The sequence below is a fragment of the Neoarius graeffei genome, chromosome 19 (assembly GCF_027579695.1).
Source record: "Neoarius graeffei isolate fNeoGra1 chromosome 19, fNeoGra1.pri, whole genome shotgun sequence".
Classification (NCBI taxonomy): Eukaryota; Metazoa; Chordata; class Actinopteri; order Siluriformes; family Ariidae; genus Neoarius; species Neoarius graeffei.
Window position 1 is genome coordinate 32,539,282 of NC_083587.1, and position 23,081 is coordinate 32,562,362.

The 23,081-nt window shown below is 39.1% G+C and overlaps 1 protein-coding gene across 1 annotated transcript in view; it reads left to right on the plus strand.

The window, feature by feature from the left end:
• The window catches only part of sema5a (sema domain, seven thrombospondin repeats (type 1 and type 1-like), transmembrane domain (TM) and short cytoplasmic domain, (semaphorin) 5A), a 535,180-nt gene that overhangs the window by 228,637 nt on the left and 283,462 nt on the right, over positions 1–23,081 (plus strand). The window contains exon 5 of the mRNA XM_060899996.1: positions 22,440–22,502. Coding sequence (XP_060755979.1) covers positions 22,440–22,502 — 63 coding nt within the window. The remainder of the gene's footprint in view (positions 1–22,439; positions 22,503–23,081) is intronic.

A 23,081-nucleotide genomic window follows, 5' to 3' on the forward strand; every position in this document is an offset into this window, starting at 1 on the left:
CATGGGGAGCTCATTAGCATGATTCCCCTCCCTCATCTGAGTATCTCCACTTATGGCTTGAAAACTGCCTTTGCGAATGAATATTCATAAGGAAAATGCCACCTAATTGGCTGGCAGAAGATACGGGTGGGGTGAACAGTAGCTCATTAATATTTAAAGGAACAGGCATTCAAATCTGTCATTTTGAACACGGTTGTTTTGACAGGGTGAGAAGGGAGCTGTGGTGCTTTATCCTTGTGGTATTTTGACCAAAGCATCTCACAGACATTTCATTAAGACCTCAGGGAACTGTGTCAACTTGTGTAATATGTCACCATTAAGGGTACTGCTATGAGGCATAACACATAAGCATTTATAACAAGTTTTTTTGTTGTTGTTTTTTGTTTGTCAGTTTTGATGTCAAGTTGACGTAACACCTGAATCAAGTATGGTTGATTTTTGTTGCCATAAGTTTGAGTTGTGACAATTTCTAGGCTAACATACAGTACAGACAGCCTTGAAAACTGAATTTATAATACTTCTGGTACTGATTGGTCTGACCAAAATACACATTTCCATTGTGTGATGGTCCATTCCAGATGTGTTCAAGTCCAGAGAAGTCAATGGTGCTTCTGGACACAGTAAACATAAGGCTTTCTTTTTGCACATTAAAGTTTTAATTGGCATTTGTGGATGTTACTGCATATTGTGGTGCTTAACAATGGTTTACCAAAGTAATCCTGAGCCCATGTGGTTATATCAGCTATAGATGAATGATGTTCTTGATGTAGTGCCGTCTGAGGGAGCTGAGATCACGAGTGTTCAGCTTGTGCCCTTGCCCTTTACGCACCAAAATTCCTCCAGATTCCTAGAGTTGTGTAATGATATTATGTACCATAGAGGGTGAAATATCCAAATCCCTTCATATCTTTTTTGAGGAACATTGTTTTTAAACATTTCAAAAATTTTCTCACACATTTGTTGACAAATTGGAGATCCTCAGCCCATCTTTGTTCCTCAAAGACTAGGCCTTTCCTGGATACTGATTTTGTACCAAATTATGATTACTATCACCTGTTGACATCACCTGTTTCAAATCATATCATTATTTAATTGTTTTACCTGATTATTAGCCCTAAATTGCCCAGTCTCAACTATTTTCGGGAATGTGTTGTAGGTCTGAAACTCAGGAATGGATATATGTTAACAAACGAAAAGAAGTTGACCAGACAAAACAGGAAATATCTTGGGATCATACAGTCTGCAATGAAATACAAGTCAAAGTCAATTTAGAAATCACCATTTTCTTTTTCATATTTGTATTTTCCATACCGTGACATGTATGTTTGTTTTTCTGATTCGGGGCTGTATAATAAAAAATATTATGATACTTTTCTGTTCAAGTTGATGTCAGATCTTTTCATCCAATGTAAACCATTTCAGTCTCTGTACTTGTAAAAACAGTCTGAACCATGAAAGAGTAATACTGTCAGGCAGTGGAGTTGAAGGTTAAGGGATTTTATTTTCACACAGGTAAACAAATCCAAAACATGAAGCAGAATCAGAATACAGGCAGAAGTCAGTCAGTGTGCATACAGAGTGAACTGGGCAAAACACAAAGACATACAGTGGATATAAGAAGTATACACACCCTGTTAAAATGATAAGTTGTTCTCATCTCATCTCATTATCTCTAGCCACTTTATCCTGTTCTACAGGGTCTCAGGCAAGCTGGAGCCTATCCCAGCTGACTACGGGCGAAAGGCGGGGTACACCCTGGACAAGTCGCCAGGTCATCACAGGGCTGACACATAGACACAGACAGCCATTCACACTCACATTCACACCTACGGTCAATTTAGAGTCACCAGTTAACCTAACCTGCATGTCTTTGGACTGTGAGGGAAACCGGAGCACCCAGAGGAAACTCACGCGGACACGGGGAGAACATGCAAACTCCACACAGAAAGGCCCTTGCCGGGCACGGGGCTTGAACCCGGACCTTCTTGCTGTGAGGCGACAGCGCTAACGTGTATATATATACACATATACACACACACACACACTGTATATATAGTAGAACAATACTGAACTCATCAAAACTATGAAATAACATATGGAATTATATGGCAAACAAAAAAAGTGTTAAAAAAACGTTTTATCTTTTAGATTCTTCAAAGTCGTCACTATTTACCTTGATAACAGCTTTGCACACTACTGGCATTATCTGAACCAGCTTCATGAGGTAGTCACCTGGAATGCTTCTCAATTAACAGGTGTGTCTTGTCAAAAATGGAATTTCTTGCCTTCTTAATGCATTTGACACCATCAACCAGTAAAGAGTAAATAATAAAAACACAGTAAATAGTCCTGTTCGACAACTGTAGTAATCCATATTATGTCAAGAACCACTCAACTAGGTAAAGAAAAATAACAGTCAGTCATTACTTTAAGACACGAAGTGTCTTTTAGTTAATTAAAAGAAAGAAAAAACATCTAATTTGAAGGTGTTTCCAAACTTTTGACTGGTACTATACCGTATATATATATATATATATATATATATATATATATATATATATATATATATATATATATACACGCAGTTAGGTCCATATATATTTGGACACTGACACAAATTTTGTTTTTTTTTTACCTGTTTACTGAAACATACTCAGGTTATAGTTATATAATGGACATGGACATAAAGTTCAGACTTTCAGTTTTCATTTGAGGGTATCCACATTAAAATTGGATGAAGGGTTTAGGAGTTTCAGCTCCTTAACCTGTGCCACCCCGTTTTTAAAGGGACCAAAAGTAATTGGACAATTGACTCAAAGGCTATTTCATGGGCAGGTGTGGGCAATTCCTTCGTTATGTCATTCTCAATTAAGCAGATAAAAGGCCTGGAGTTGATTTGAGGTGTGGCGCTTGCATTTGGAAGATTTTGTTGTGAAGAAAACATGCGGTCAAAGGAGCTCTCCATGCAGGTGAAACAAGCCATCCTTAGGCTGCGAAAACAGAAAAAAACCCATCCGAGAAATTGCTACAATATTAGCAGTGGCAAAATCTACAGTTTGGTACATCCTGAGAAAGAAAGAAAGCACTGGTGAACTCATCAATGCAAAAAGACCTGGACGCCCACAGAAGACAACAGTGGTGGATGATCGCAGAATAATTTCCATGGTGAAGAGAAACCCCTTCACAACAGCCAACCAAGTGAACAACACTCTCCAGGAGGTAGGCGTATCAATATCCAAATCTACCATAAAGAGAAGACTGTATGAAAGTAAATACAGAGGGTTCACTGCACGGTGCAAGCCACTCATAAGCCTCAAGACCAAAAAGGCTAGATTGAACTTTGCTAAAAACATCTAAAAAAGCCAGTACAGTTCTGGAAGAACATTCTTTGGACAGATGAACCCAAGATCAACCTCTACCAGAATGATGGAAAGAAAAAAGTATGGCGAAGGCGTGGTACAGCTCATGATCCAAAGCATACCACATCATCTGTAAAACACGGTGGAGACAGTGTGATGGCTTGGGCATGGATGGCTGCCAGTGGCACTGGGTCACTAGTGTTTATTGATGATGTGACACAGGACAGAAGCAGCCGGATGAATTCTGAGGTATTCAGAGACATACTGTGTGCTCAAATCCAGTCAAATGCAGCCAAACTGATTGGTCGGCGTTTCATAATACAGATGGACAATGACCCAAAACATAAAGCCAAAGCAACCCAGGAGTTTATTAAAGTAAAGAAGTGGAATATTCTTGAATGGCCAAGTCAGTCACCTGATCTCAACCCAATTGAGCATGCATTTCACTTGTTAAAGACTAAACTGAAGACAGAAAGGCCCACAAACAAACAGCAACTGAAAACTGCTGCAGTAAAGGCCTGGCAGAGCATTAAAAAGGGGGAAACACAGCGTCTGGTGTTGTCCATGAGTTCAAGACTTCAGGCATTCATTGCCAACAAAGGGTTTTCAACCAAGTATTAGAAATGAACATCTCATCTCATTCTCTCTAGCCGCTTTATCCTTCTACAGGGTCGCAGGCAAGCTGGAGCCTATCCCAGCTGACTACGGGCGAAAGGCGGGGTACACCCTGGACAAGTCGCCAGGTCATCACAGGGCTGACACATAGACACAGACAACCATTCACACTCACATTCACACCTACGGTCAATTTTAGAGTCACCAGTTAACCTAACCTGCATGTCTTTGGACTGTGGGGGAAACCGGAGCACCCGGAGGAAACCCACGCGGACAGGGGGAGAACATGCAAACTCCACACAGAAAGGCCCTCGCCGGCCCCGGGGCTTGAACCCAGGACCTTCTTGCTGTGAGGCGACAGCGCTAACCACTACACCACCGTGCCGCCAGAAATGAACATTTTATTTACAATTATTTAATTTGTCCAATTACTTTTGAGCCGCTGAAATGAAGGGATTGTGTTTAAAAAATGTTTTAGTTCCTCACATTTTTATGCAATCATTTTGTTCAACCCACTGAATTAAAGCTGAAAGTCTGAACTTCAACTGCATCTGAATTGTTTTGTTCAAAATTCAAAGTGGTAATGTACAGAACCAAAATTAGAAAAATGTTGTCTCTGTCCAAATATTTATGGACCTGTAGTGGTTCGCGCTGTCGCCTCACAGCAAGAAGGTCCTGGGTTCGAGCCCTGTGGCCGGCGAGGGCCTTTCTGTGCGGAGTTTGCATGTTTTCCCCATGTCCGCATGGGTTTCCTCCGGGTGCTCCGGTTTCCCCCACAGTCCAAAGACATGCAGGTTAGGTTAACTGGTGACTCTAAATTGACCGTAGGTGTGAATGTGAGTGTGAATGGTTGTCTGTGTCTACATGTCAGCCCTGTGATGACCTGGCAACTTGTCCAGGGTGTACCCTGCCTTTTGCCTGTAGTCAGCTGGGATAGGCTCCAGCTTGCCTGCGACCCTGTAGAACAGGATAAAGCAGCTAGAGATAATGAGATGAGATGGGTCACATTAAAGGTGGGAAAAGTTTTGAAATTATTTACCATGCTCTCATTTTTTTTACATCAGAAAACCCTATCATTTTAACAGGGTGTGTACACATACAGTGTATCCACTGTAAACCAAAGAACTAGACTCGCATTTGTAACCAGAAACACTATAGGCTTAGTATTGCAAGTACAAGACACTGAGCATATACTTCTCAATGTAGCACTGGGATGAGTCCCCTTATATAATGTGGGGTGTGAGTGAGTAATTGAGACCAGGTATGTGCAATCAGTATGAAGGTGTTTGTAGGCCGCTCTGAGTTTTGGGAGTTGTAGTCAGCAGCCATGTTTGTAGGCTGCTCTGTGTTACTTGGAATAGGAAGGAACACTGATTCCAGCATTGATGTGACAACTACATGTCAGCAAAAGGATAATATTGAGGGTTTGGAACCAAATGTGGTGTAAATTACATTTTCGATTAAAAAAAAAAGTTTTTTAAATATCCAATTTTATCCAACAGCAATGTTAAATTCTTGAATCCAATTACCCAGAAGGTGTTGATTTAAATTAAAGTTGAGTTCTTGAATCTGATTGGTCAGAAGATGTTGGTTAAATATCAATAACAGTAACTCAGGCAATAATGCTGGATTGTTCTAAGTTATTGTATCAATTCACTTACAAGGAGTTACAAGGAGTGTGAATGGTTGTCTGTGTCTACGTGTCAGCCCTGTGATGACCTGGCAACTTGTCCAGGGTGTACCCTGCCTTTTGCCTTTTGTACATATGGCGAATGATCTACAACTGTCTGGTTCCTCAGTAGCATGACACGCTTTTTGTTTTTGTCTTATTAACTTCAAGACAGAGAACAGAAAGAGAGTCTGGTGAGGAAATTATTGTTTATAGCTGATATAATAATTGATAACAGGAACTAATGCCTTGTGGACACTCCACATCATTAAATGGAACTAGAAATGCTTAAAAATGTAGAAATTATGTTTAGTAATAAATTAAAGAATATAATCCTTGCCAAATTGCTGTGACATAAAAGGGAATAAAATTGTAACATGGATTTAGGACATGTAAAGGTGTAGTGATATCTCTGCTCTCACTCACTTCCTGTTCACTTCCTGGCATCTCATTTCTCAAAGTATACATGAAAAAAGTCCTCAATTTGTCCAAATGAGCTGCCTGTACCCACAAGAAAATTAGTATTTATTGTTTATTTATGTGCGTATGCACAGCTGTAAACAATGGCCACTGACGAATCAAACACTTTATAAATTGAAGCGCTAGTGCACAGCCACACTCATTTGCATAAAGAAACATCATCAAATTGCCAAATATGGTCAACAATTTCCCTTGTAAAAGCATAGAAGCCTGCTTGTGGTGCTGCTTGGTACAGACGACATGGAACATGAGAAAAGGTACAAGAAGAAGTCAAGATACTGTTGTGTGAAGTAGAGCAAAAGAAAAATGACACTGTAATTGCTGCTTTCATATCAAATAAGTAAATACAATTTAAAACTAGATAGAGACTGTGACTAAAGTCATAGTAATTTGTGCTAGCTGTTCCAAACTGGGACATCTGGTCACCATACCCTATAGATCCGGAACAGTAAGAGATAGAGAATGACAGTGATGAAAAGTTGTGCTCTGCTTCCCTGAACAAAATAAAACAAGAAGACAATCATCTACGTCCCCCACCCTATATACCAACTATATACCAAGTTTCAAGATATTATTTGTCAATTTTTTCAAATTCTGCTGCAGGAAACCAACCCTACCTCTTTACACTGACATCAGCAGCTCATGGCATAAGCCCACTGGACCTTTGGTCCAGGTGAGCTAAAAATGTAAATTTCTCACATTTCTTACGATCAAAAATCACATATACATTACTTAATCAACACATATACCAACTTTCAAGACCATATCACTTATAGTTTTCAAGTTCTGCTCCGGAAATAAAACCTACCCCAAGAGACTAAGTCTGAAATTGTTTCCATGGAAACATGAAAAATTAAAATTTCTCAAATTTCTTAGTATGAAAAGGAACATCTGCATCACCTTGTTAACATGTATACCAAGTTTCAAATCCGTATCATGAGTAATTTTGGATATATGCTCTGGAAATGAACATTGCTCTTAAAAACTAAGTCAAAACCTATTTTCTATGTAAAAATTTGAAAAATATATATTTTTCAAAAATCCAAAATAGCAAAATGCACCAGTTCACACATTGCTTGATATGTAGACACAGTTTCATGAAGATATCTTCAGTAGTTTTAAAGGTATGGCCCAGAAACAAAAATGTGACCGGATGTCCAGAAAGACAGATGGACGGATGGAACCTGTTTCTATATCCCCCCGGCAAACTTTGTTTGGGCGGGGGATAAAAAAAAAAAAAAAACTGATTGAAAAAATCATGAAAATTGACAGTTATAAGTGACTGGGGGGGAAAAAGCCTGTTTTTCATGGATCGGTGATCCAGATCAGCACCAAAAGTCATAGCAACTTAATTCAGCCCAGAGGTATTCTGCATGTGAAATTTGTTGATGATTGGTTGAAAACTGAGGGAGAAATATCATCCTAAAAATGTTAGAAGAAGAAGAAGTAGAAGAAGAAGAAGAACTAGATAGAGACTGTGACTAAAGTTCCAGTGATTTGTGCTAGCTCTTACAAACTGGGACATCTGGTCACCGTACACTATAGATCTGGAACAGTAAGAGATAGAGAATGACATTTAGTGAGGAAAAAAGCCTGTTTTTCATGGATCATTCCGGTTCAGTGATCCAGATCGGCAGCAAAAGAAATAGCAACTTAATTCAGCCCAGAGATATTCTGCATGTGAAATTTGGTGATGATTGGTTGAAAGCTGAGGGAGAAATAGTGTCCTAAAAACAGGATAATAATAATAATAATAATAATAATAAAGTAGAAAGATCCTGAGTGAGAGTAACAATTTGTGCTACCACTGCTAGTGCAAATTAAATAGATACATTTTCTGAGCACGCGTGTGCATGCTATTTCTCACCAATAGCATGAAAACTTGCCATTGTCACTGTTTTTTCCCCCTCTACTGTTCTGCTGATTTTTTCTGCTTTACATTTTGTTTACCTGCCTTTACATTTTTTTCTTCCACTTTTTCTACCACTTCTTGCATATGCATGATCAGGAGTGTGCGGAGATGTACACACATTGTCATGCATAAGCAAGACTTGATAATTTCCATTCAGTGCATGCGTACGGTTAATAAACAAGGACTATATAAATGGTTCATGGATCTTCTTTCAGAATCACTATGCATTGTATTGCCACTTTGCAATGTTCATTGTGTTTTCCTTGACCTTTGTGTTGTTCCTTGGACGTGTTGGATAATCTTTTGGCTTTGATATCTGAAATACGGTATATTGTCTTCTGACCTCTATGTGCCTTCTTGACTCCGATCTCTTGATTGTGTCTGCTCCAGGTTGATTAAATCTCCAGCACATGGATCATGTGTTCGAATCTCCCATGTTGCAAAAGTACTTCGGGATGTCCAGATATAGGAAAATAATCAACATCTTACTAGCTCAACGTTAATTATTTTCTTATAACAGCATAACTAGTGGCACAGTGGTGTAGTGGTTAGCACTGTCACCTCACAGCAAGAAGGTTCTGGGTTCAAGCCCAGTGGCCGGCAGGGGTCTTTCTGTGTGGAGTTTGCATGTTCTCCCCGTGTCTGCGTGGGTTTCCTCCAAAGACATGCAGGTTAGGGTAATTGGTGGCTCTAAATTGTCCATAGGTGTGAATGTGAACGGTTGAGAGGAGAAAACCTCTATAATAATCCAGTAGGAGGCAACAGGAAACCACTACTGTAATGTTCCCTAGACACTTTGGTAGGGTTTACATTAGACCGTATCAGTGGATCATCAGATTAACGTTTTTAAAACGATTAGTGTGCACACAGCAACACCAATACACGATTTGCGTGCACACAGCAACACCAATACATGGATACGCTCGGCTCCGCAGGCATCCTGCGCTCCAAATCACTCCGCCCTGAACAGCGAGTGCCCTCTGGAGGGTGCGCACTCCGGCCCTGCGCAGCTCACAGAGCGCGCAAGTGAAGTGCACGAGCAGTGATTCGGGACTGAGCCGCTGTGTGTGTGATCCCAGCGCATATCACTTACCACTTGCAAGTGGAAGGATGGCAAGCCTAAAGACAATCATAACTACACAATGGGCAGTATTTGCATCAGTATTTGCAGTATTTTCATACTTTTATACTCTTTAATGAAAGGTGATACAAGGCAGAAGTCCGCGCCGTTTTTCAGCAGTCGCGTCACATGACCAACGCCAGCGAATCAGGAAGGTGGATGTCACAGTGACGTTGTCCAATGACGACGCCAGCTAGAGCTCAGCACAGTGTATCCGCGTATTCTCAATGTTTACACAGCACCGGAGCTGACACGATCTGGATTGAATACGTGGACGTTGGCGGATTCCCGTTTCCCGGCGTTTCCAGGCGGTTTAATGTAAACGGACAGTGCATCCGCGAAGAAAACGAGACAGATACGGTCTAATGTAAACTTGGCCTTTGATGGCTGAAGTCGTCAGAGTGGCCACATCACTGTAGTGATATGCCAAAATGGATGGATGGAACAGCATCTTCTGTGGTTAAATGTAACCCTAACGTGCAATATGTTTTTTTCCTCTCTTTCACTCTCATTTTTTTTTTCCCTGGAGGAGTTCTTCTACAGCTTAGTTTATTCTACTGCATACTATACCAGTGCTCCTATACGCATTGATTAATCACAAGGAGGAATTTGCATTGTGTTCAGATCACACTGAGTTGTGAGCTAAACTGCCCCCTCTACTATCCTCATCTATTCAGCAGCTGAACAGGTTCCTGAGAGTAAGCAAGCTAATAAATTTGCCATTAATAAGCTTCCAACTGAGAAATAAATGTCCCTTTTTTTCTCTTTCCCTGCATTAATTCTCCATAAGCTGAAAGCTGCATCCCTGGTGCTGTGTTAGTCTGGAGGTTGGGGACTGATGCAGAATGAATGAGGATTAGCTGCGGGTGAAGATAACGTGTCCCTTGACATCAGTACAGTGTCATGATTGTAAATGAGTCCGAATTGAATAAAGTGTGATTGGTTAAGTTTAAGGTGAGGGGCAGGGTTAGAACTTGGGTCTTTTAATAACACCATATACATATTCATATCAAATTCAACTAAATCGGTGTGTAGGCATACAGGAATTATTATTAATGTTAATGAAATGTTTATGAAAAATTATCATGAATTATACAAGCATAAAACGTACAGCTTAAGAATCATGATTTGATTCTGTATGTTGATACTATACAGTGGTGCTTGAAAGTTTGTGAACCCTTTAGAATTTTCTACATTTCTGCATAAATATGACCTAAAACATCATCAGATTTTCACACAAGTCCTAAAAATAGATAAAGAGAACCCAGTTAAACAAATGAGACAAAAATATGATACTTGGTCATTTATTTATTGAGGAAAATGATCCAATATTACATATCTGTGAGTGGCAAAAGTATGTGAACCTTTGCTTTCGGTATCTGGTGTGACCCCCTTGTGCAGCAATAACTGCAACTAAATTTTTAATATGTAGTGAAAATTCATTATGTCTGATAATTATAACTATTCTTTTAAGTTCGTTTCTTAAGACACGAACTTAAAAGAATAACTGCAACTAAACGTTTCCGGTAACTGTTGATCAGTCCTACACACTGGCTTGGAGGAATTTTAGCCCATTCCTCTGTACAGAACAGCTTCAACTCTGGGATGTTGGTGGGTTTCCTCACATGAACTACTCGCTTCAGGTCCTTCCACAAAATTTCGATTGGATTAAGGTCAGGACTTTAACTTGGCCATTCCAAAACATTAACTTTATTCTTTTTTAACCATTCTTTGGTAGAATGACTTGTGTGCTTAGGGTCGTTGTCTTGCTGCATGACCCACCTTCTCTTGAGATTCAGTTCATGGACAGATGTCCTGACATTTTCCTTTAGAATTCACTGCTATAATTCAGAATTCATTGTTCCATCAATGCTTGCAAGCCATCCTGGCCCAGATGCAGCAAAACAGGCCCAAACCATGATACTACCACCACCATGTTTCACAGATGGGATAAGGTTCTTATGCTGGAATGCAGTGTTTTCCTTTCTCCAAACATAATGCTTCTCATTTAAACCAAAAAGTTCTATTTTGGTCTCATCCATCCACAAAACATTTTTCCAATAGCCTTCTGGCTTGTTCACATGATCTTTAGCAAACTGCAGATGAGCAGCAATGTTCTTTTTGGAGAGCAGTGGCTTTCTTCTTGCAACCCTGCCATGCACACCATTGTTGTTCAGTGTTCTCCTGATGGTGGACTCATGAACATTAACATTAGCCAATGTGAGAGAGGCCTTCAGTTGCTTAGAAGTTACCCCGGGGTCCTTTGTGACCTCACCAACTATTACACGCCTTGCTCTTGGAGTGATCTTTGTTGGTCGACCACTCCTGGGGAGGGTAACAATGGTCTTGAATTTCCTCCATTTGTACACAATCTGTCTGACTGTGGATTGGTGGAGTCGAAACTCTTTAGAGATGGTTTTGTAACCTTTTCCAACCTGATGAGCATCAACAATGCTTTTTCCGAGGTCCTCAGAAATCTCCTTTGTTTGTGCCATGATACACTTGTGAAGATCAGACTTTGATAGATCCCTGTTCTTTAAATAAAACAGGGTGCCCACTCACACCTGATTGTCGTCCCATTGATTGAAAACACCTGACTCTAATTTCACCTTCAAATTAACTGCTAATCCTAGAGGTTCACATACTTTTGCCATTCACAGATATGTAATATTGGATCATTTTCTTCAATAAATAAATGACCAAGTATAACATTTTTGTCTCATTTGTTTAACTGGGTTTTCTTTATCTACTTTTAGGACTTGTATGAAAATCTGATGATGTTTTAGGTCATATTTATGCAGAAATATAGAAAATTCTAAAGGGTTCACAAACTTTCAAGCACCACTGTATTTCCTTTCGAAAGTCAGATTGATAGCATATTGAAGTGCTTGACTGATTTACACAACATCCAGTAGCATTCAAGATACACCCAATCCACCACCAAATTTATGTAACCTTGGTAATACTTAGCAAACGAGCTAAATTTGCAAAACAGTGAAGATTTTAACAAGAGCCTTTTTTGAATTGGGGAGGATTCGACTGTTGATGGTGACACAGTGCTGCAGGTTCATCACCGGGACACCTCTGACACATCGGAGTGATAGATAAAATGATATTACTTACTCTTAATGACAGAGAAGCCCTGGAGGTGTATGAAGACAGAATTCTCAATCAGCCTGATGATGCGACATCCCAGCATCAAACCACCCAAAGTTGGTAAAACGCATCTAGCCCCTGGGGGTGGGACATAAAATATGGATTTAATTGGAAGATCACAGTACACAAATGTGTTATTTAAATCATTTTCCCAGAAGTGACAAACTATCAAATTTGAAAACAGAATATCTGTGAAACATTTTGTCGTATTTTCTCCCTAGATGTACAATAATGTTGATGTCCACAACACTACGGGGCAGGAGAAAAAAAGCTTGAAAATATCAAATTTGATTTCAGCTGGAGGTTTTGTAAGCCTCAATAAATATGATCTCATTATCTGATTTCTGAGACTTAGTTCCTCACTTTCTTTTCATGTAAAACAATCAAACAGTCAGCACTGTGTAAGTTATAATTCCCGAATTATCGTGAGATAAAGGTAGCACTTTGGACGTTACATTCTATACATCCACGTCCACATTGAGAATAAATGGCAGAATCTCAACCCTAGATTGGATTACATTAATTTCTCCTCCTGCAATTAGCTTCTGCTGGTGAAAATGATTATTTGCACTAATTAACTTTAGCGAAGTCCTGAGGCCGGTTAATTCAATTACTTCCAATAAAAGGTTTCAGATGTTCAGCCTGGACCATGAACTATCCCATAGCAATCATTTCAACTCTTGGCCAATTAAAGGAAAAGTTCCACCTCGCCTTTGAAAGCTAGTGGGTACTTCTCCTTATTTTCATGTGTAATGAGAGGATGTGGAAGTCAGCTGTGTCCAGCTTAAAGAATCTTTGCTAGAAACAGTTGCTAGGAAGGACGATAGGAATTGAAAAAGAACTTTACACAAGAAAAATATGAGAATGTGATAAATATATGATTGTGAAACATGGAATCACTTTCATGAGATGAACACACACACACAGGTTGCCAGACAGAAACAAGGACAGACCTGCCAAATACAGACAGACAGACAGACAGATAGACATATAGATAACCTGATTGTTTTTTCTTCGTTTCTATGAGTCTTATCACTTTACTTATAGCTTCACTCAACAGGCAAACACACACACACACACACACACGTACACACGCGCGCACGCACACACACACACACACACACACACACACACACACACACACACACACACACACACACACAGTGTTCTCTTTTCTGACAGCTCGCCAACACACATTCCAGCCTCAGCAGCCTATTTCAGGACACCCGTCTTTACAAACAAGCTGCACATCAGCAGAACGGCTCAGCATGCATGAACCACGCAGGGCAGACATTGAGGGCAAATGTGTGTATGTGTGTGCAAGTATAAATCATCTGCATATTTGACCTAGGGCAGTGAAAGCTTAAACAAAAATCAGTTGAATTTGGAATAAAACAGATTAAGTGTAATTAGTGACACTATTATCTTGACAAATGAGATAATAACAAGCTTTCAGTAACGACAACAGGAATAGCCATGATACATTACAGAGCCCTTGTCTTCTTTATTAATGATGTAATAAATCATGCACTTAAATCTTTAATGATCCCTGACCACTGTTTATTCTTCAAGCAATTTTATGCAAGATAAACATAAAAAAAACCCTCAAATACTTCGGAAAAGCAAATGCCATTCCTTCATTATGTTATGACTGCCATGAACAAAAAAAATCTGAAATTCCTGGAATTCATGCAAGCTTCATTAGCATTTACGTAGGCATTTACATAACATGTAGACTTTTCTAAACAAAGAACCACAATGATGTGTCTGTCTGAAGAAATTTGTGAAAGAGATTTATAAAAGGTCACAGTCAGGGGTGAGAGAACAGTCAGACCATTCTGTACAATAAACACGAATATGTTATGATTGTCAAAGAATTCATGCCTCCACTCGGCCTGGATAAGTAAAAAATATTTGAGAGAGAAGAACATCTGTAACAGAGAGAGAGAGAGAGAGAGAGAGACTAAGTACGTACACCATGCACAAACTGGTTAAGGACTGCAGTATTATAGAGAAAAACAATAGAGTAATAACAGAATGCTTCCAGGATTGTACTTCTCTTAGTATAAAACTGCAATCACTTCATCAAAATGTCCTGTTTCATTCATAACAGTTACTGAAATATAATATAGGGTTTTTATTTTTATACCAGGAAATGTAGGACACTTTAGGAACTTTTTTTCTTTTATACTTCCTTGTAGATACATTATATGGCCAAAAGTATACAGACATCTGACCAACATGTCAATATGTGGGTCTTTCCCAAAACAGTTGCCATGAAGTTGGAAGCCCACAATTGTATAGACTGTCTTTCCATGTTGTAGCAATAAGATTTCCCTTCACTGGAACTAAGGGGACCTGTTCCAGCATGACAGTGTCACATGCACAAAGCGAGGTCCACGAAGACATGGCTTGCCAAGGTTGCAATGGAAGAACTTGAGTGTCCTGCATCAAGCCCTGACCTCAACCCCACTGAACACCTTTGAGATCAACTTGTATGCCAGCTGTGTCCCAGGCTCTTCATCCAAAATCAGTGTCTGATCTCAGTGTCTCATCTCATGCTCTTGTGGCTGAATGAACACAAATCCCCACAGTAATGCTCCAAAAGCCAGTGAAAAGCCTTCCCAGAAGAGTGGAGATTGAATATAACAGCGAATCTGGAATGAGATGTTCAACAAGCACATGTGGGTGTGACGGTCACGTGTCCAAAAACTTTTGGCCATATACAGTGTCTTGCAAAAGTATTCATCCCCCTTGGTGTTTGTCCTGTTCTGTCGCATTACAAGCTGGAATTAAAATTAATTTTTGGGGCGTTAGCACCATTTGATTTACACAACATGTCTATCACTTTAAAGGTGAAAATTGTTGTTTTATTGTGACACCAAAAATAATTAAGAAGAAAAAACAGAAATCTGGAGTGTGCATAGGTATTCACCCACCAATATATATATATATATATATATATATATATATATATATATATATATATATATATGGGGTAGTTAGCACACCAGTGTTAAATAATTAACCAGCAATGTTGGACAGTGGTGCTTGAAAGTTTGTGAACCTTTTCTGCATAAATATGACCTAAAACATCATCAGATTTTCATACAAGTCCTAAAAGTAGATAAAGAGAACCCAGTTAAACAAATGAGACAAAAATATTATACTTGGTCATTTATTTATTGAGGAAAATAATCCAATATTACATATCTGTGAGTGGCAAAAGTATGTGAACCTCTAGGATTAGCAGTTAATTTGAAGGTGAAATTAGAGTCAGGTGTTTTCATCAATCAGTGGGATGACGATCAGGTGTGAGTGGGCACCCTGTTTTATTTAAAGAACAGGGATCTAGCAAAGTCTGATCTTCACAACACATGTTTGTGGAAGTGTATCATGGCACGAACAAAGGAGATTTCTGAGGACCTCAGAAAAAGCGTTGTTGATGCTCATCAGGCTGGAAAAGGTTACAAAACCATCTCTAAAGAGTTTGGACTTCACCAATCCACAGTCAGACAGATTGTATGCATGTGGCAGCGGGGGCGTGGCTGAGCGTCGGTTTGTGAATGGAGGGCGGAGTCGGGGAAGGTGAGTGGCCAAATTGCTATACCTGTTGTCAATTAATGTGTGTCTGTGTGTCTCTTGCAGTGACGGTGCTGTATAAAAGGATTGAGAGAGCAGAGGAATGGTGGTTTTTTGGGACCAGAACACGACGATATATGCGTGTGGACTGTGTGTGAGTGTGACTGTCCCAGTTGGGAAAGTGGTGCTGAAAAGCAGAATAAAACATGTATCAAAACGCTAACAACAGCCTGTCGTACTTCTGTGCCCCACCCACATCCGGGCAGCTTCTACAGTGGTGTTGAAACCCGGGAGCACAGAAGTACGGTAGGCTGTTGTTAGCATTTTGATACACTTTTTATTCTGCTTTTCAGCACCACGTTCCCAACTGGGACAGTCACACTCACACACAGTCACACACATATACCATCGTGTTCTGGTCCCAAAAAACCACCACTCCTCTGCTCTCTCACTCCTTTTATACAACCCCATCACTGCAAGAGACACACAGACACACATTAATTGACAACAGGTGTACCGATTTGGCCACTCACCTTCCCCGACTCTGCCCTCCATTCACAAACCGACGCTTGGCCACGCCCCCGCTGCCACATGTACAAATGGAGGAAATTCAAGACACCATTGTTACCCTCCCCAGGAGTGGTTGACCAACAAAGATCACTCCAAGAGCAAGGCATGTAATAGTCCGCGAGGTCACAAAGACCCCAAGGTAACTTCTAAGCAACTGAAGGCCTCTCTCACATTGGCTAATGTTATTGTTCATGAGTCCACCATCAGGAGAACACTGAACAACAATGGTGTGCATGGCAAGGTTGCAAGGAGAAAGCCACTGTTCTCCAAAAAGAACATTGCTGCTCGTCTCCAGTTTGCTAAAGATCATGTGAACAAGCCAGAAGGCTATTGGAAAAATGTTTTGTGGATGGATGAGACCAAAATAGAACTTTTTGATTTAAATCAGAAGCGGCTTGCCATCATTGATGGAAAAATGAATTCTGAATTATACCAGCAAATTCTAAAGGAAAATGTCAGGACATCCACCCATGAACTGAATCTCAAGAGAAGGTGGGTCATGCAGCAAGACAACGATTATAGCACACAAGTCGTTCTACCAAAGAATGGTTAAAGTTAATGTTTTGGAATGGCCAAGTCAAAGTCCTGACCTTAATCCAATCGAAATGTTGTGGAAGGACCTGAAGCGAGCAGTTCATGTGAGGAAACCCACCAACATCCCAGAGTTGAAGCTGTTCTGTACAGAGGAATGGGTTAAAATTCCTCCAAGCCGGTGTGCAGGACTGATCAACAGTTACCGGAAATGTTTAGTTGCAGATATTGCTGCACAAGGGGGTCATACCAGATACTGAAAGCAAAGGTTCACATACTTTTGCCACTCTCAGATACGTAATATTGGATCATTTTCCTCAATAAATAAACGACCAAGTATAATATTTTTGTCTCATTTGTTTAACTGGGTTCTCGTTATCTACCTTTAGGACTTATGTGAAAATCTGATAATGTTTTAGGTCATATTTACCGTACGCAGAAATATAGAAAATTCTAAAGTGTTCACAAACTTTCAAGCACCACTGTACAGCATTGCTGGTTAATTATTTAACACTGGTGTGCTAACTACCCCATATATATATATATATATATATATATATATATATATATATATATATATATATATATATATATATATATATGAGTGATTCCACGCTTATGGGTACTGAAATGGGGACATGAACTTATTTTTAAAAATTCACCTAAAACCATTTCTTTTTTTACCATCAGGTCACAAAACATGTAATCTTTAATGAATGATATGTTAAAAGATAACTTTAATTTTCTGAGATGTAATAAAAACATATTTATATGCCAAAGTCAGAACGTAACAGAAGTGTTGTGGACATATATATTCTCAATTTTAACAATGTAGAATTACTTTTTGAAACATAGGAAGGTGATGTTTTAGCAAATATAATTAATAAACATGTGTAGTAGAATAAACATACACATTCTTTCAATAAGATTAACATGGTATATAGCTAGATTGTAATTAATTTGTAACAGACGCGAGATGGACAATCGTAACAGAAGTAATGTAATAGACATCATTTTGGAACTCATAGGCTTGACTTTGGCATATAAATGTTTTTATTACATCTCAGAAAATTAAAGTTATCTTTTAACATATCATTCATTAAAGATTACATGTTTTGTGACCTGATGGTAAAAAAAGAAATGGTTTTAGGTGAATAAGTTCATGTCCCCATTTCAGTACCCATAAGTGTGGAATCACTCATATATATATATATATATATATATATATATACACACACACACACGCATTATATATATATATATATATATATATATATATATATATATATATATATATATATATATATATATATATATATATATATATACGTTCTCTAATTCTGACTCTCATTTGGAGTGATTTATAGTTCAGAGGAGAGGAGGAGCAAAATCTTATCTGTACTGCAAACTGTAAAACACTCAAAATGAAGTGAATGCTTTCAGGCAGAGGTTGATTCTTTCAACTGCTCACAGCAAACATCAACCATTCAGTCCTGCACAGTAACATGACGAACTCACCATTTAGTGTTCACACCAGTCAGAAAATATCGGCCAATAGGAAAGAAAATATAAAAAGAGACACCCTTATTATCTCTATAGTTCTGAGACAGCAATGAAATCAAATGGAGATAGAAGGAAGATATCTGCACAAGTTTCCTGTCCCTCTGCTTTTTCCTCCTCAGAAAAAAATGCCACTAATCTCACATACTGACTCCTCCTGTGTTTTAGTCGACAGCTCAGCAGTCATACACTGTTTTCAGATCTGTAGAGATGATAATGTGTTGAGTTCTTTCAAATACATTACCACAGGCATACTAATGTACCACCCCAAATCAGAAAAAATTGGGATGATATGTTGAAATTGAAATGAAAACTGAAAACAATGATTTGTGAATAATCTTTGACCTGTATTTCATTCAAAACAACACAACAACACATTTTGAATTTATTTGATGTTTTACCTCATGAATTTTATTGTTGGTTTTATTTATTTATTTAATGAACACATTTCAGTTTTGATTCTCTTCAAATAAAGTTCAGACAGTAGAGCATTTACCACTTTATGATGTTGCCATTCCTTCTCACAACACTTAAAAGATGTTGAGGGACTGAAGACACCAAGTGATGAAGTGTTTCAGGTGTTATTTTGTCCCATTCTCCCTGCAAACAGATCTTAAAGTGTGCAACAATACGGGGTCATCATTGTCATACTTTTTGTTGTAAAATTCGCCACACATTCTGTATTGGGGACAGAGGGGACAGGAACCCTCTTCTTCCACAGCCATGCCTTTGTAATGTGGGCAGAATGTGGTTTTGCATTGTTTTGTTGAAATATCCCTGGAAAAGATGTTGTCTTGAAGGCAGCAAATGTTGCTCCAAAATCTCAATGTATTACACTTCATGTAATAACTGAATTGTCAACACAATTAGCTGAGGTAATCTACAGTCTGGGCTAGAAAGAAATCAGCCCCAGAAACTAGTTAATATTCTATGTATTTTGATTGCGACTGCTGGTGGTGTTGTTGTTCTTGATTTAAAAAAAATAGACACAGTTTTGTGTTTGTTTATGTACAATGGCATATTAGGGTTATTGTGGGTTTAAAAATGAAAATAATTACGGAAGGGGCGGCACGGTGGTGTAGTGGTTAGCACTGTCACCTCACAGCAAGAAGGTCCGGGTTCGAGCCCCGTGGCCGGCGAGGGCCTTTCTGTGCGGAGTTTGCATGTTCTCCCTGTGTCCGCGTGGGTTTCCTCCGGGTGCTCTGGTTTCCCCCACAGTTCAAAGACATGCGGTTAGGTTAACTGGTGACTCTAAATTGACCGTAGGTGTGAATGTGAGTGTGAATGGTTGTCTGTGTCTATGTGTCAGCCCTGTGATGACCTGGCGACTTGTCCAGGGTGTACCCCGCCTTTCGCCCGTAGTCAGCTGGGATAGGCTCCAGCTTGCCTGCGACCCTGTAGAACAGGATAAAGCGGCTAGAGATAATGAGATGAGATATTCTGTGAGATTGTAAAGTCATTATTTTGCAAGGAATAATTCACAGATTTATGAGAAACAATACTCTCTGAAAAATAGTAGAGGGTTTTGGGGGGGGGGTTGTCAAGGAACTACAGATTGGTTCAGTGTCATCACGCCACAGACATCACGGCTGAACTGAGAGTTATAAGAGATGCAGTCATTCCTCCTTGATTACATAATATTTAACAATTATTCGCCGAAGGTGCAGTGGATATTGGTGAATAATAACCAAGATGAAGTTGAGGTTATTATTCGCCGATATTCACTGAGCTTAAGGCGAAGAATTGTTTGAGTATAAATACACAGGTGATTATTTTAAAAAAAAATTATTAAAAATAATTTTTCAAACTTCAAAAGTGGCATGCAAATGTAATAAAATCACATTGCAGACCTGAGTCACTTATCTATGCGAGTCACCTAAAATACTTTGTTTTGAAATAGATAAACTAAATCACAATTCCACCTTACCTCTGAATAGTTTTAAAGCAAACTTCATAGCATCTTTAGTGCTTTTAGGAACAGCATTTTCTGTGATAAAGTGATTGGCCGCCATTTTGCCGAGTTACTCAAGGTGATTATTGAGAAATAATCTGAATTTCTCGACCAATCATGCGTACAATTTCTGATAATCACCTCCATATTTATACTAAAAAAGAATAAAATGTGAAGGGATTTTCAACTACATTTCCCAGAATGCACTGCAACTGAGAAGCATGTGATTATTGTGCTTCCTGAATGCAATGGGAGATGAATATATAAACCGCACAGCTTTATTTATCAGTGTCTTTTTTTATCTTGGCTGTATACAAATGCATAATTATTGTGCAAGAACAGTTTCCTGGTACTTTCAGTGTATGGATTCTTCTCATTTGCTCAGATCTCTGTTACTTTAAAATGGCTGAGCTGAAAGTTATCGGAAAGTCATTATTAGTCACAATATTACATTACATTAAAGGAGAACTGAAGTCATTTTTAAACTTGCTTTATTTTTTAATTAACATGTTTTTCGATGACATTTTCAGTTTTAGTAACCTTATATCGTGACTTGTATTGGCATCTAATTGCAATTAAATATTACACTTATCAGCCTATTCAGTTTTTAGCCATGTTGAATGTAGTTTGTTTGGTCCACGGCAGGTGTCACTTATCCGCGCGATCTTCACGAGACTTGTGCGAGACTTCAAAACGTGAAATGTCAGCCAGATGTCAGTGCTGCCATCTTGAAAACTGTTTTCCAAACGAAATATTGCACAAAAACAAGTTTAAATGACGATTACTGCCTACTCTTTTCAAACTTTCCTGATTGCTATCAAAACAAACAAAACTTCCGGCTTGATTACATCAGCATTCGAAAGAGGGCGCGCGTGTCTTTTGACAACGTTGGCAGATGTTGGTCACTTTGATGTCCGCTGTACGTTTTACTTCCGTCCTACGATGTCTCGCATGGGTCTCAACGAATCCCGTTTACGGCCATTGCTTTGACATATGGACTGATATATTACAGAGCATATTTCAAACACTCATAACTTGCTTTAGCAGTGACAAAATAGCGATCAAAACTGCATTCCTATATTTAATAAAATGAGATAAATAGAATTTTGATAATAAAAAAATTAGCCTTCAGTTCCCCTTTAATGGCATTTAGCAGACACTCTTATCCAGAGCGATGTACAATAAACCAAGAGCAGTCTGGGGAGTAGTTGCGGGTTAGGTACCTTGCTCAAGGGCAATAATCAAGGGAAATAAGATGATGTAGATGTCAAAAAAAGAATTGTGCATTTTTTTTCCTTCAAAGAAATGGAAAGTTTAGCTCTGCTCTCTCTGGGGGTTTATTTAATCAACTTTTGTTTTTACCCAGACGGTTCCTTCAGGATTGAGAACACTGTTTATTTAGTAGTAATTTTTATAAAATGTTAGTAACATCCGTCTTGCTCACTACAGCTGACCTGAAAAGCTTTTTGCTTAATGTTAGCATTAGCACTTGAAATTTGCCCTCTCATCAAGTTCATTAATGCTCCATCAATCGATAACCATCTGCAGTGATTTAGAATAACACTGAGCTCCATTTGTGTTCTAGATAGTAGGTGTCCATTATCATAATGTAGCCAAATGAGACTTGGGCATTCAGTGTTTTATTTCTACAGGAGACAGAATGTTCCTCTTAAAAGTTAATCTCAAAGTTTCTTCCTCATGTCACCTCTGGGAGTTTTTCCTCACAATTGCTGTGTCTTGCTTTCTCATTTGGGATCTAAATGTCCATCAGGATTTCTGTAATGCTGTACATTGTAAGATGAATTTAATTAATAAATACTATCATTATGAACCCAAATGCATCCTGGGTAGTCACCAATGCTGTGTTTGTAGTGTATTTTTGTTACAGATGTGTTGGTTTTAGTGTATTATATATCATGTGTTTTCCTCTCCAGGAGGCAGAGTGGCATTGCGACGAGTTCACCAAAGGTGCCTGTTTCAGTCGAGGGAAATCAGAGGTAAGTGTTTCCTCTTGACTCTAGTGTCATTGTATATAATTAAGGTTGTAAAAATTGAGGTCCTTGAGTTGCATAACAGTCTCTACTCTAGGTCAGTTAGTGGGAATTTAGCCAATCATGGTTGTTGATCTGTTCATAGAAACAGAGCAGGGTACTTAGTGCTTTGCTCCAAGTGCATTCAGCTACCTGTGATGTTACGTTAATTAATCCTATACCAACTATTTCTGATGTAAAACAGACCAGATTACTATAGTGAATCATCATCCATTATCTGTAGCCGCTTATCCTGTACAGGGTTGCAGGCAAGCTGGAGCCTATCCCAGCTGACTATGGGTGAGAGGCAGGGTACACCCTGTACAAGTCGCCAGATCATCACAGGGCTGACACATAGAGATAAACAATCATTCACACTCATGGTCAATTTAGAGCCACCAATTAGCCTAACCTGCATGTCTTTGGACTGTGGAGGAAACCGGAGCACCCGGAGGAAACCCACGCAGACACGGGGAGAACATGCAAACTCCACACAGAAAGGCTGTCATCAGTTACTGGGTTCGAACCCAGGACCTTCTTGCTATG